Source organism: Octodon degus, unplaced genomic scaffold (assembly GCF_000260255.1).
Source record: "Octodon degus isolate 3935 unplaced genomic scaffold, OctDeg1.0 scaffold00116, whole genome shotgun sequence".
Lineage (NCBI taxonomy): Eukaryota > Metazoa > Chordata > Mammalia > Rodentia > Octodontidae > Octodon > Octodon degus.
This window is the reverse complement of record NW_004524692.1, coordinates 6,474,302-6,488,334: the sequence shown is the minus strand read 5'-3', so window position 1 is coordinate 6,488,334 and position 14,033 is coordinate 6,474,302. Positions and strand designations below refer to the sequence as shown.

The 14,033-nt window shown below is 43.5% G+C and overlaps 1 protein-coding gene across 2 annotated transcripts in view; it reads right to left on the bottom strand.

Moving 5' to 3' along the window:
- Positions 1 to 8,569: 8,569 nt before the first annotated feature.
- Positions 8,570 to 14,033, bottom strand: part of Cd84 (CD84 molecule) — a 41,525-nt gene continuing 36,061 nt past the window's right edge. The window contains exons 4-7 of one of the 2 annotated variants that reach the window (XM_023699820.1): positions 13,757 to 13,876; positions 12,886 to 12,989; positions 10,020 to 10,082; positions 8,570 to 9,300 (exon numbers count right to left, since the gene is read on the bottom strand). In XM_023699820.1, the coding sequence (XP_023555588.1) occupies positions 9,235 to 9,300; positions 10,020 to 10,082; positions 12,886 to 12,989; positions 13,757 to 13,876 (353 nt within the window). In that variant the 3' untranslated portion in view covers positions 8,570 to 9,234. The remainder of the gene's footprint in view (positions 9,301 to 10,019; positions 10,083 to 12,885; positions 12,990 to 13,756; positions 13,877 to 14,033) is intronic. The other variant, XM_023699821.1, reaches the window with a different exon arrangement.

Here is a 14,033-nt window from a genome sequence, read left to right as displayed (position 1 = left end):
GTTGTCTGTGTAGAGGAATGCTATTGACTTTTGGGTATTGACTTTATAACCTGCTATGCTACTGAATTTCTGTATTAATTCTAGTAGCTCTTGTATCATTTCTAATGGGGTTTTTTGGTATCATTTTTTATTCTTGAAAAAATAATAAATAAAATAAAATAAATGGAGCCCAGGGCCTTTATCCACAGCCTCCTCTAAAAGCTCAGTTCTTCTATCCCTTTCCTCTAGGTGGCGCTGTAAGGAACAACTCTCATCCCCAGTTCCTGTCCTCTTTCATTGTCTGGGCCCCACTCTAAATTCAGTCTAGCAAACCTTGATGAAGCCCTGCTACACATTGGCTCCCAAGGTGCTTAGGTTAAAGATGAGTAAGACAAAGCTCCCGCCCTGAGGGTCAGAGCTGCAAAAGCACAGGAGTTCTATGGCCAGTTTTCTCTCTCGTCAGAGAAAAGCCTCTCAATTTCTAGCCATACTCCTCGACTGCACTCCAGTTTCTTGCTATTTCTGGTACTTGTGCCACTTTTTGTCTTCGACTCTCAGTGCCTTGCTCTTTACATCTGCCCTGGCCTGGGTTCTAAGCTGCCTTTTGCTGTTCCAGCAATTCTCTTTTTTTGTAAAACCAAACAAAGCAAGACAAAAAGAAGAGATGCATAATAAAATTATCTTCAACTGCTGCAGTGGAGCTTGTGGTCCTATTTCTGAAGCACACAGTAAAATGAGTGTGAACAACTTTATTAATGGAAATTTACAAATGGCTGATATGAAAGGTAATGGATATATAGGGGATAAGATACCCTGTTACAAACATGACAGCTAGCTTCTGAACTAGGGTTAGTGGAATTTGTTGCTATTGAACATAATCTTCACGTTTATATTAATAGAGCAGCCAGGCAAGGTTTTCTGGAACATTTGAAGTTCATTAAATACAAAAAACTAAAAAAGAGGAAGGTCCTTGACCTGAGATATCTCAAGAATCATTTGGAAAGACAGGAAAATATCTCAACAATGCCAGACAAGAAGAAGAAAAAAGATAACATCACAACCAATCATCATGGTGACAACTGCCTGTAATTATAGCACTCAAGGAGGTTGACGTGCAGAAGGATCTGAAGTTCAAGGCCAGAAAAGATAAATTAGTGAGTTCAAGGCTGACTGGATTCCAGAGTGAGATCCTGTATCAAAAAAGAAAACCAAAACTATAACAACCCAAACCCTACAAGCTATATTCAGCTTGTCACCAATTTAGGAGCACTGGAGTTGTCAATTTTCACAGACAACTTACTTTGTCAGCTTATTAACAAGTTCAGCTTAAGAACAATTCTCCCAGAATGGAACTCATTTGTGAAAATGTCAGGGACTCACTAATTACCATTGGGTATGGTAAGTGCTACCACAAGATGGTTGTGTAAATGAAATATACATAGAGAGCTATCTAGTTAGCCTTGGGTGGGAGGTTTTGGGAGGCTATGTGAAGAGGGCATGCTCAGTCTGCCCCATATAGGATAAAGGGACAGGGGAGGAAAAGAGAGAAGGGCATTCCTAGCAGAGGACGTGACATATGCAGAAGTGTGGAAGATGGAAATGATTTGGTAGATCCATGGGGCCGTGACAGTTCTGTGTGGCTCGAGTCTAGGGAGCAGAAGGAGAGGGGTCTGAAGATCTGATAGGTCAGATAGCTAAGAAGTCTCATCCACAGGAAAAGCTCCACAACAGTGAAATGAAGTGATAAAATTAGGCTTAGAAAAATTGTTATTTATGTGAGAGCACTCCAAGTAATACATGATAAAGAGAGTAGAGTTGGAGAGAGAGGATGTGCTAAACAAGTAGGTAGATACGGTTTTCTTTTTTAAATGTATTTAGTACAGGGTCAACAGGGCCTCACTACACAGGTTGAACTCCTAGTGATCTTCCCAAGTGCTGGGTGCGAGACACCAAGCCCAGTTTCAATTGCTGTGTCAGCACGCCCCTGGGTAGGGCCAGCATGGCCTGCTGGGGATCGAACCCTGGTCCTTGCACTCTCCTAAGGGGGCGCTTTAGTCCACTGAGCTATTTGGCTGACCTTAGAAGTAGGTAGACTGAGCGGATGTCGTTTAAAGAAGCCACATAGAGGAGCTGGAAGTACAAGGACCTAATAAGTGATTAGATGTAGAGGAGCACTGGGGGGAGCGGACAGGAAGAAAGGAGGAATCAAAATTTTGGCTATTTATTTAGATGAACTACTTGATTTTGGTGCAACTCAGTTTCTTGATTTGTGAAATAGAGAGTGATTATATCTACTTCAGAAGGTGGATGAATTTAGAATGAGTTAGCACATGCAAGACAGCAGAGAATGGCACATAGTATGTGCTCAATAAATTTAGTAATTATGGTTTATGGTAGAACCCTAATGAACGAATGGGAAATGGAAAAAAAAAGTTGGAGAGCTCAGGGACAGGTCCATGAGTTTTACTTTGGGCTCCTTGAATTTGAGGTGACTTCTGATATCTGTGAAGAGATGCCTTATAAACAATTGGAAATACTGCTTATAAATGAAAGGCTTGAGATTTATATGCATTTAAAATTTCTTTGACAGATAATGTAAGTAATTATTTACCTTCAATAACACTTCATTATGGTTTGTGTCTAGTTGTCCCCCCAAAGCCTCATGTAGTCATGGAGCAGCTTCTAGAGGTTGTGATCAATTCATGATCCAATGCTGGGATTATGGGTGTTGGGTATTTTGTCCCAGCAATGACAGAAAGTTAAGAAAACTCAATTTCTCATTTGCATTTTATGGCCATGCTCATGACACAGAGCTGATCCAGCCCAAACCTTGACACTTGTAGAGGGCTCTTCAGAATTGATGGCACTTGCCAGCCACTGAGAATAAGCCATTTCTCTATGAACTACCAAAGTTTGAGGGTCACTAGAAAACGTCTTAGGCATTGTATTGCCTCTTCCAATTATAATGGAGGACTTTTATTAATAATCCTTTATCAAAATAAATTAACATTTTAATGTTTTGAAAAACCACAAGGACTCCTTACATTTGGAGGGTAATTCACTAAAATTGAAATGTACACAGTTACTTATTATTTTAGTAACCACTAAACAATACAGTGCAATACCCCAAATTCTTCATTCCTGTTACTCTTATGATATCAGGAGTAGAAATGTATAATGTACCTTTCCTTTTGTAATAACTCATGAGAAGTGTATGACTTAAATCCGCTGTAGGCCATGAAACCAACTCAATGCTGAGGGCTGTAGCCAAGCTTCTTTCTTTTCTTTTCTTTTTAATGGTGCCAAAAAGTTTACTTGAAAAGGGTGGGGTGGACGGGTATGGAAGAAACCAGTTTTTTGCAGAGCAAAATTGGGCCAAACAAAGAGAAAAAGAGTAAAAAGAATAAAAAAGTTACACCTTTCTTCTGAGCAATGTGCCCGGTTCTCGTGGGAACTCACGCTGGCAGCTTCCTGGGACAGCCAGTCTTCTCGTACGCCGTCCACATCTGCAGGAGCTCCTGTGAAGTTCTCCATAAGGGTTCTTCCCACTGCCCTGAGCTCTTGCAATTGACAGGTCCAGCTCATTTTCCCTGGCTGCTTTGGCACACCCTAGCCCCTACATCATCCTTCCCTTCCCCCACAGACCTCAAAGCTTCTTTGATTTAATGGACAATTCCAACAGGGAAGTTGAGTGGCTGTCCAGGTGACGATGGATGGAATTTGTGTGTGAATGTACTTTAAGCTGCATTGACTAGTTTTAAAATATGACTATATTCAAGTAGTCATTCAGAAGATATTTGTGAGGTACCTACTATGTGTCAAGCTAAGTGCCAGCTGTGTGCATCACCTGAGGCTGATGGCCAGGAGCTGTGACTCCACAGGAGGGAGCGGGAGGTGGTGTGCAGAATGCAAGTGCGCCAAGTAGCGTGTTCAAATCCTATCCTCCCAGCTTTCCGAACTTGCTAAGATTGTGAACCTCTAAGCCTCCTGCAAACTAAACTTAATTTTTGTTTTCCTAGGCTGGTGTGGAGAAAATAATGTAGAAAGCGCTGGGTGCAGTAGTTGGTACAAAGTAAGGCCTCAGGGGGTTGCTCCATGCCCCTGGCCTCGGCCTCTCCTTTCGCATGCTCACTATTGACACACAGCCCCTGCCCTTCCTGTCAGGGGAAGGTACAGTGCCTGGCAATTGGTGCGACAGAAGGAACAGATGGCGCGTGTAGCAAGACACGTGAGAGTGTGCAGGGCTTGGAGTGAAAAGTGTGATATGGACTATTGATTGAACATAATATCGGCTCTATTTCTGTTAGCAAGAAGCTTATTTTGCAAGTTTCGATTAGTATTTTATGAAGGTTTTTGGCTTCTAAGATCAGCTTATAAAAGGATCCACAAGACTTTATCCTGAGCAGGATAGTCTCAGAGTAACATTTCATTTTACGTCCACACCGTCACTGCAACAGAGGGATCATGTTCACACCCCCGAGACCCACATTTCTGACTGCTTGTTGTACTTTTTCCCCTTGCTCTCATTTCTCAAGCTTCATTTTACAGCCAGTAGAGACTGTCACTAATGATCCTTGAGACAAATATACAAATAAGGAGGGATGCAGGGAAAAGTACAACAGAACACGAATAGATCTGGAAGAAACAGCCCACTAAGACCTGCTCTGTGATGATGCGGATCGGATCTACCAGGATCTTCCTGCTCATGCCAGTGTCTAAGGGGGCCTGGCCAAACTCTTTTCCTGAGTAGTTTAGAATGTTCTACAGGTTAAAAAATTTAATGTTTTCAACCAGCTTCATTTTCTTCTTCATGAGTTGCAGCATTTCTCAAGCCCACGGTGTCTGCAGGTAGGACCGTCCTGGCTCACCCGCACTTTCCACCAGAGGGCCCTGTGGGTCTCCAGGACATCACTTGTGATAACAGGCTTTACAAAACCAACATGTCAGTCTGTTGCAAGACCCTGTTCTGTTGAAAAAATCCTTCAATTTTAATAGAACTGTTGCTCACAAGCTAGTTCATCTGCAAAGTTATGAAAAGCAAAAGAAGATCATGCACATTTGACCAAAGGAGAATCTGAGAACTGAGCTAGGAGAGGAGAGTGTAGTTCCTGCCTTCATTAAGTTGGAAGACGTGGGTCTGAGAGACAAGGGCAGGGAGGACCTGGACCCAAAGGCTGCCATGGGTTTCCAGGGAGCCAACCATCCTGAAGATGCTCTTCTGAGAGCTCTTGCTTCTGATCTTTGCTGCTGTTTTGTTTACAGGGCATTAGGACACTAGGAATTGGACAGAGGCAGCTCAGCAGGGGCAGAAGGGGGTGCTGCAGAACAAGGGTGTTCAGTTCACCTAGAAGCTGAGGAAGGATTATATTTCAGCCTGTTCTGTGTCACCTTGAAACTCCTCTCTCCTACATTGTAGAAATAAAGATATGAAACAAAAGCCTGATGTCCCGAGGGAGCAGGGAGCAATAGACAGAGCCCAGGGAGAGCTGCTGTCTGTCACTTGTAAATCCCGGCAAGCTGGGAGTCAAGGCTGCGGGGAACAGCTTCTCCTGCAGGCGCCCTGCCCTTTGATCCCTTGCTTGGGATGTTACAGCTAGCATTTGTGTGGACCTAGAGTTAGGCACATGGTGGAAGTCAATAGAGATAGTAGTTTATATTCACTTAGGTAATTAAGCACATTCCTTAGTCTGCCTTCACCCCTCAATAAATGTGAGATGCTTCTGAGGCTCTGGGCTCCCTTGGAGAGAGACTAATCTCAGTGAGACCTCTGAAGCTACATTCATCAGGTCTTCCCTTGTTTCTTTCGGCACCGACCCGTAACACACAACACTTCATGACTGGTCTATACTCTTCTTGCACATCCCATCCCAGAACAGGGCTTCTTTACACTGGCTCAGGGCTTTACCCGAGCCCTCCAGAGGTCTGTCTAATTCTGCAAAACACTTTTCCACTAAGGCCACATCTGGTGCCTATGGCTTTGTACCTAATGTTTGCTGTTCCTTGGTTCTACTAGGCTTATTGGCATCTCCCTAGTTCTGCTTCTAACATGTCCATTCTATGTGATATAGATGATAATTTTCTTTTTTTTTTATTTTAAAGAGTAAAAGATCAAAATTTAAAAATAAGATAGAGGGCCTGCCAAATAGCTCAGCGGATTAAAGAACCTGCTCAGGCAGACCCAGGGGCTGGGGGTTCGATCCTTGGGCCTGCTGTGCCGGCCCTGCCTCCAGGACACGCTGAGATGGCAATTGCGACTGGATGTGGTGGTGTGCACCTGTAATCCCAGCACTTGGAAGGCTGTAAACAGGAGAATCACTATGACTCTGGTCTATGTAGTGAGGCCCTGGACACCCTGTAGACCCTGTCCTAAATACAGAAAAAATAAAACAAAATAAAAGTAAGATAGTAGGAGGGTAAGAATGGCTAATGCATCGCATATTGTTATCTTCAAATTAGTTACTTAGAGTATGAGCTATCAGCAATTAATAGTCCAAATAGTATTAATGCAAATCTTTCTTTTCAATGAACCAAGAGAAATTAGTAGAATAACTATCTTAACTATCACACAAACACACACGTACAACATTTTTTTTTTATTTTCTCTTCCTTCTTTTCTCCTCTCCCCCATCCCAGTTTCTCTTTCATTCTAAAGTTTCTTCCCATTTCACCATATCTATTGTACATTTTGGCTTTTATTTACTCTTTCAGCTTCTCACACTAGGAAGACAATACAATATTTGCACATATATGTCTGGGTTACTTTACTTAAGATTATAGTCTTGAGTTTCATCCATTTACCTATAAAAGTCTCCAGTTTATCCTTCTTTATGGCTGAGTAGTATTCCATCATATAAAAATATCACATCTTTTTATCAGCTCCTCAGTTGATGGGCATCTGGGTTCTTTCCCAACATTTAGCTACTACAAGTTGCGCTGCTATAAACATGAGTGCACATATGTTGCTCTGGTATGATGTTTTCAGTTCTTCTGGAAAAATACCTAGGAGGGGAATAGCTGGGTTGAATGGGATTTCTAATCCTAGTTTTTTGAGGACTCTCCACACTGATTACCATAGTGGTTGTACCAGTCTGCACTCCTACCAACAGTACAGAAGGGTTCCTTTTGTCCCCCAACATCCTCTACAGCATTTGTTATTGGTTGACTTCTTGATAATAGCCATTCTTTCTGGGGTGAGATGGCATCTCAGTGTTGTTTCAGTTTGTATCTTTTGAATGTGGATGGTAATGTTCAATTCTGTTCATCCGCAGGTATTGCCCACACAGTATGCTGTACGTGGGGCGGTGGTGGATACAGAGGGAAACGAAGAATGGATAAAAGCTATGGCTCTTGTCCTTAGGAAGTGGCTGGTGATGGTTTCTGCTGTATAAGTCAGAGTAGAATGACTGGGAGTGATAGAAGATACAAAGGGGAAGAAAAATGCAAAAAGAGCTGCCGTCAATTGAAGTGTTGACACCCAGGAAAACTTCACAGAGGAAGATCTGGTTGAGGCAGACCATGAGAAACAAGAAGTGGACAGGATGGGGCACACACTCCAGCAGAAACACTCAGCGACACACAGGCTGGGGACTCTGGACCTTTGAGTGGATTGGGGAGGTGACCCCACACCCCACAGACCCAGGCTTCTGCTTTCCATGCATCCCTCACTTTGAGGCCCTCTGTCTTTCTCGTTCTTCTTCCTGATGCTTTCCATCCTTTAAGGACCAGCTTCAGCTCTGGAGGTCTTTCCTCATCTGCTCTAGTTTTTGTCACCTTGCAGGTGCAGTGCAGGACTTAAGCACAGTGCTTGCGTTGGAATTTCTGGGCAGCTGGATCTGGAAAGGCCTAGTATTCAACTTGTACCCTGGAGCAGTGCTAGAGAACCCTTCAGAGCTTTCAAAGATACAAACAGCCCTGTGCAGCTAGCCTGGACAGGTTTGCTCCCGCTGCCCTGAGGCCTTGCAGCCTGAATAATGGTAATTAATGCTAGAAGAGTCTGTGGATCCATTTATGGGACTGACAACTTTATTCTACCAAATGCAAAACCTATTTAGTGTAGCTGGTTAGGTTTGCTGACATAGAAGGGAAACGTTTCCTCAGATGATCACAAGACTCTCTGGCTCTGTTTTGAGTGATTTTTGCCTCCTGACCATCCAGTTTTGCCATGTTCATGTGTGTGGGCGTGTGTGTATGTGAGGGAGGCCATCTGACCTCAGTTTGAACCTCATATGTCTGCTACAAGCATTGGGAACTGGTGGGACCTACCTTCATCTTTCCGATCATTTCTCAAGTTCCCTCTTGTGAATGACTCTGGTTACTCTAATGGTTCTTGCTTTCACAGTTGGGCTCCACCCAGTTCCCTGAAGTGCAAGAAATACAGTCACTCAATTCCTTTTGCTTGGAGTGATAAAGATCAGAAGCTTGGCCACAGAAAGTATTTTCTTTTCCTTTCTTTGCAGAACCGGAGACTGAACTCAGGCCCTTGCACTTGCCAGGCAAGCACTTATTCTACTGAGCCATCTCCCTGACCCTCCCCCTCTTTTTTAAATTTAATTATTTTTCAGAAAAGTGTTTTTTTATGGAACTGGGGATTGAACTCAGTCAGAAAGTGTCTTCTAATGTCCCATGTGGACAGCATCTCCATGTGGCCAAGAGCCACCACGCTGCCCACATCCCAGGAGGCATGGTCATCCCACGAGCTGGTTGAGTCAGCTGTGACCTGCATGAAGATTCCTGGCTGATGAAGTTGACGTGGGGTGACACACAGCTCACATGCTGCTCACATGATATGCATAGAAGTGAGGGGCTGCATGTCCCTCAAAGAACGGGTGCTGTTTCCTAATGTCCTCCAAGTTGTTGTTGCGATGGATGCTGGAAGCCACCCACTGGGGTCCTCGGATGTGCTGAGTGTAAGCAGAACATCCCAGCTGATGTGCCATGGCGTGTTGCACATGTGCAAAATATTGGTCCTTTCTTCCAACAGCAGCTGCACAGGGATGTCATCCCTAATCATGAAAATACTCTCGCCACATGGAGGCCCTGGACATGAGCAGCTTTGATTTGCAATCTCCCAGTAAGACCTCAGCAGAGAAGATCTAGGTGCTCTAAGTCCAGGATGCTTAAGGTTATCTGTGCTTGTAACTCAGGTGAACCCAGTGTGCCATAAAACTTTACTTTCTACATGTGCGGTGATGCGAAGAAGCCTGGGGAGCACTGTACAGGATGCTCAGGTTCCAGAAAGAAAGTGCTGTCCACGGCCTAGATCACCGCTTCGTAGCCCGAAGTCTTGGGAGGTTCGCTGTCGAGTGCGTTGGTTTTCTTCATCTGTGCACAAGAGAAATGTGACAGCGCATTAGCTGAAAGGTGTGGCTGAGCAAGTCCAGTCCCATAGGAACCCCAGACAATGTCTTAGACGTCCTTGGTCCTGGGGAAATGTGGGATAGCAGAGCTTTGCCTTTGTTGAGTCCTGTATCTCTCTCCAGCCACCCAATTTGGGAGCCCCTGGGGGATGTTACAGCCCCCTAAAGAGCAGTATGAATGGGGCTATATGGAGCTCATTTTGATTACAGGTTAGGGTAACCTCCAGGCTCATATTAGTTGCATTCTAGGTTTTTAGTTAAGCCCTAATTCTTTCTGTCCCCCAGTAATTCCACTCTCACCTATACATAGTGACAAATTGCGTCTGGTATTTAGTCACCAAAATGTATTATAAGACCTGGTCATTTAGAGCACTTCATACATCCTTCTCATTGATTTGAGGAGTCTTGAATTTTAAATGACATACTGATGGATAGGGTATATCAGAATAGTTTGAGCAGATAGGAAAACAAAGATGAAAAGCTGGGTGGGGTGGTACGTGCCTGTAATCCCAGGCTTGAGGCAGCAGGATCGATAACTTGAGCCTAGTTTGGACAATTTAGTGAGTTGTCTCAAAATTAAAAATAAAAACAAAAGAAGGGGGTGGTGATGGAGCTCAGCACAAAGGCTCTGCTTTAGTTCTCAGCAACACACACACACAGGCTCACGTGCCAGGAAAAACTTACCTCCTGAGAGGACTGCACTATGGAATAAATTGTTTGCACAGACTCTTTCTTGGCAGGGGACACCTGGAAAACATCCATTATATTCTCAGTGAGAGATCTGAGGCCTAATCTCATGAGCTTCCCTTCCTAATTCTGCCACCCATTACCCCACTCCAGTCTTATTTTTCGAGGTAGCCTCTTCTGTTGGCCTCAGCTCTGGTTCCATCTAATTTTGCAGAGGATCTGGAGCAGGTAGGGATGGGGGGGGGGTGATGCTTGGGCAATGCCTTGAGGCCAAAAAAACCCCATCAAGTTCCAAAAGTTAAGGTCTGTGAGGTTCAGACTGAGTCTTTGTAAGGATTTTAGCTTTCTGTGGCTCTCTAGACCCAGGATTCGTATCAGTCCACGCACAGAGTTTGACCAAGAAGCGTCCCCCTTGTCTTCTTGCTCACTGTGGGCAAGCAGGCTGGTGGAAGCACAGGAGACAGTGACCCAAGTGAAGGTAAGCCAAGCAGGGGAAGAAGATATGGGACAGAGTAAGTAGAGTTGCTTTTTTTTTTTTTTTTGCTCCGAATGCCTTCAGGGCAGGTTTGGCTGGCTTGCGTTGTGGGGATCGAACCACAGCAACCTGAGGCTGACAGCTTTGTTGAAGCAGCCACTTAAAGAACTGAGCTAAGGGGCAGGCCCCCAGTAGAATTGCTTTTTTTATAGGTCCAAATGCCTTTACTGGTGAATCATATTCAATATTTATGAGAGAAACAAAAACGAGTCTTAGACAATTTTTTGAAGTTAAAAGAAGGAATCCAACCCAACTTGATTTAAGAGACCAGCATGACTCTGATACCAAAATTTGACAGGAAAACAAAAGAAAATAAAATTAGACCAATATCACTCATTATCATAAATAAAAATATTTAAGGCAGTTCTAGCAAATAGCATCTACTGGTATATAAATAAATATAAATTATGGAGATATAATAAATATGGCATTTATTCTAGGAATGTAAGGTTAAATTAAGGTAAGAAAATCAATCAATGAAAATTACAATGTGAACAGACAGAGAAGGAAGAAAATTACACCATCCTTATAATAATTAAAATGACAAAAACTCTTAACTAGAAATAGAAAATCAAACTAGAAATAGAAAGAATCACTTTCAACCTACCCAAAGACACTTGATTAAAAAAAAAAACTCTAATGAATATTTTGTCCCTAGTATTACAAATAAGGCAAGGATATTGGTCTTCACTTTTTTTTTTTTTTTTTTTTTTTTTGCAGGATCGGGGATTGAACTCAGATCCTTGCGTTTGCCAGTCAAGCGCTTATCCTACTGAGCCATCTCCCAGGCCCCTGGTCTTCACTTTTTAAATTCAACATTGCATCAGAATTCCAAGCCTCTGATATAAAACAAGAAGTGAAAACATAAAGCATGGAAAGAAAAAAAGTAATTTCCATATTATATATATATATGGAAATATATATGATATATATATATATATATATATATATATATCCCATTTCTAACACATATGCTACAGTTAGTGACTTTAGAAAGGGCACAACCTATGAAGCACAAAAAATAGATCACAATCTTACAAGGAAACAATGGGGAAAGAATAGCTTAGTACTACTGTACTGTACATCACAATTTCAAATGTCTAGTAGTAGAAGAAAGCTTCTACAATGAAAACTCTAAAATAGAGAAACCAAAGCTGGTCTAAATAAATAGAGAGGGCCAGGGAGATAGCACAGTGGTATAAGTGCCTGTAAGGTCCCAAGTTTGATCCCTGGTACCAAAAAAAAAAAAAAAAAAATTCTTTAGGACCAGTGAGATAGTTTGGAGAGACCTAGCACCTGTGTAGGCAAGCACAGGGACCCAGGTTATATCCATAGTACCACATGCCACACTAGCCGCACCCACAGGCATACTGAGTTGGCCACCGAGTCCAGGCATGGTGGTACACACCTGTAATTCCAGCGCTGAAGAGGCTGAAAACAGGAGGATCACTACAAGTCTGACCTGCATAGTGAGACCCTGTACCAAATACATTAAATAAATAAATAAATAAATAAATAGAGACAAGTACCTGATATTACTACAAACAGTGGAGTTAGGTAGGATTGTATAGCAGTCATACAGGGCTGAGCCCTTGAGGGAGTCAGGGGTGGAGGCCCAACTGTTGTAGCCAGGCCTCAAGATAAAGACAGAATGACCAAGCCAGAGATAAGTAGCAGCACGTGGGCTAATGCAGTTGTGACAGTCATCAGAATCATGTTGAGTTGAGGAAAGGATGCTGCTCCTGTGATCACACCAGGCGGTATAGCCCACGGAGCCCCTCTGCTGGGGTTGTGACCTATAGACCAGGTCAGTGGCTCCATGACAGCCTTTGCCTCACACTCTGGGCTCTCTTGTTGTTTGGTGCCTTTAAGAGGGTGCTCCTTAGTCATGTGCAAGCTTGAATCCAGCTTGGGTAACCTAGTGAGAGCCTGTAGCACCGAACTACATACCCAGTCCTTTTTCCTTTTTTATTTTTGAGACAGGATCTCATCTACCCTGGAGCCTGGCCTCCGTGTAGAAGTTCAGGACTTCAAACCATCCACATTCCTATCCCCTTAGAGACTCATGGCATCATTTCCCTGATAGGGTATTTCCAGGTTAGACCCCCTCCCTCAGACTTTTTTTTTTTTTTTTTTCAGTATCAGGGATCGAACTCATGACCTTGTGCCTGCCAGGCAGATGCTTATGCTGCTGAGTGATCTCCCTAGCCCCCTTCCCCCAGACTCTTGCTGTGGCTGCTTTGTAGGTACCAGACAGCAGAAGGCAATGGTTGCCATGGCTTCCAACCTGATGACAGGGTGGGTGTACATGACGTGGCATCCACTCACCTTGGGCTGGGAGATTTCATCATAGATCTTGGACTCTTCGGGCTGGGTATCTCTCGAAACCTTGACAGATGTGTATATTGTGCTCTCTGAGGAAACATCTGGCACTGATAAACATAGAATGACAGTCTGTGAAAAGTGGGTAGGTACTTAGAGAAGATTTAATCCTATATTCTCTGCTTATAATGAAGAAATGAAGTCCTGAGAGGCTATATGGCTCCCATCCTATTGAGATGAATGCTTACATCCTTGCACGATCATTCCTTTTTTTTTTCTAGATTGCTTGTGGTATAGGAGGTACTGGCTCAGGCCTCACACAGTGGGAATTCTTCTGTACTCTACAGACTATCTGAGGATAAAGAGAATCACCCACACCTTCTATGGGCAGTCAGAGGTGGCTCTTACACCTGCAGTCTTCCTTCGCATCTCTTGGTCTGGTGTCGATGGCTTTGCATGGCCAGTCGACTTTGCACACCAGCATCCTAGTTGCTGAACATCCTAGTACTCTGTAATCACACACTGTGTTGCCTTATTCTGGTTTACACCTCATTGTAATTAGCTCAATATTAAGCAATAGTAGATGCTTCTCAAATATTCTTGCCTTTTTGATTGATTCATAGAGTGAATAAATAATTATTAAACTTCTTATATGTGTCAGGCTCCATGTGAGGCCCAGAGAAGCAACAATGAGAGAGATAAGCCTGTATCTTTATAGTTCTTGGTGTTGTGGACCCAGGATATGGGAAGGGGGTGGGGCGGGCATTGTTGTAAGGGCGGAACAAGGAACTTTCCCACTCCACCTTGGGTAAAAGACTTTAATCTCTGGAAGAAAGAAGATGTACCCTTGCATTTTACCTTCTGGGGGTACTCTTACCTTGCTTTCTTTTGTGCAAATGGAATAATAAAACTGCAGGTAGAATGAGAATGAGCAAAGAGACTATGACCAGTCCACTCAGCAACCCGGTGTAGTTGCGTTTGAAGCCTGTTATGACGTCTGAAAATAGAAGCTGCAGTGAGTCTTGACTTTCAGAAAGCATCAAAGATGCTTGGAAGAGACCCAGTCCTAGCCCAGGTCCGGTGAGTGTGCGGAGAGTTTCCTGCTACCCTGCGCCGGCGGGACCAGTCCCAGCCCAGGCGCAGCGTGGGCCGGA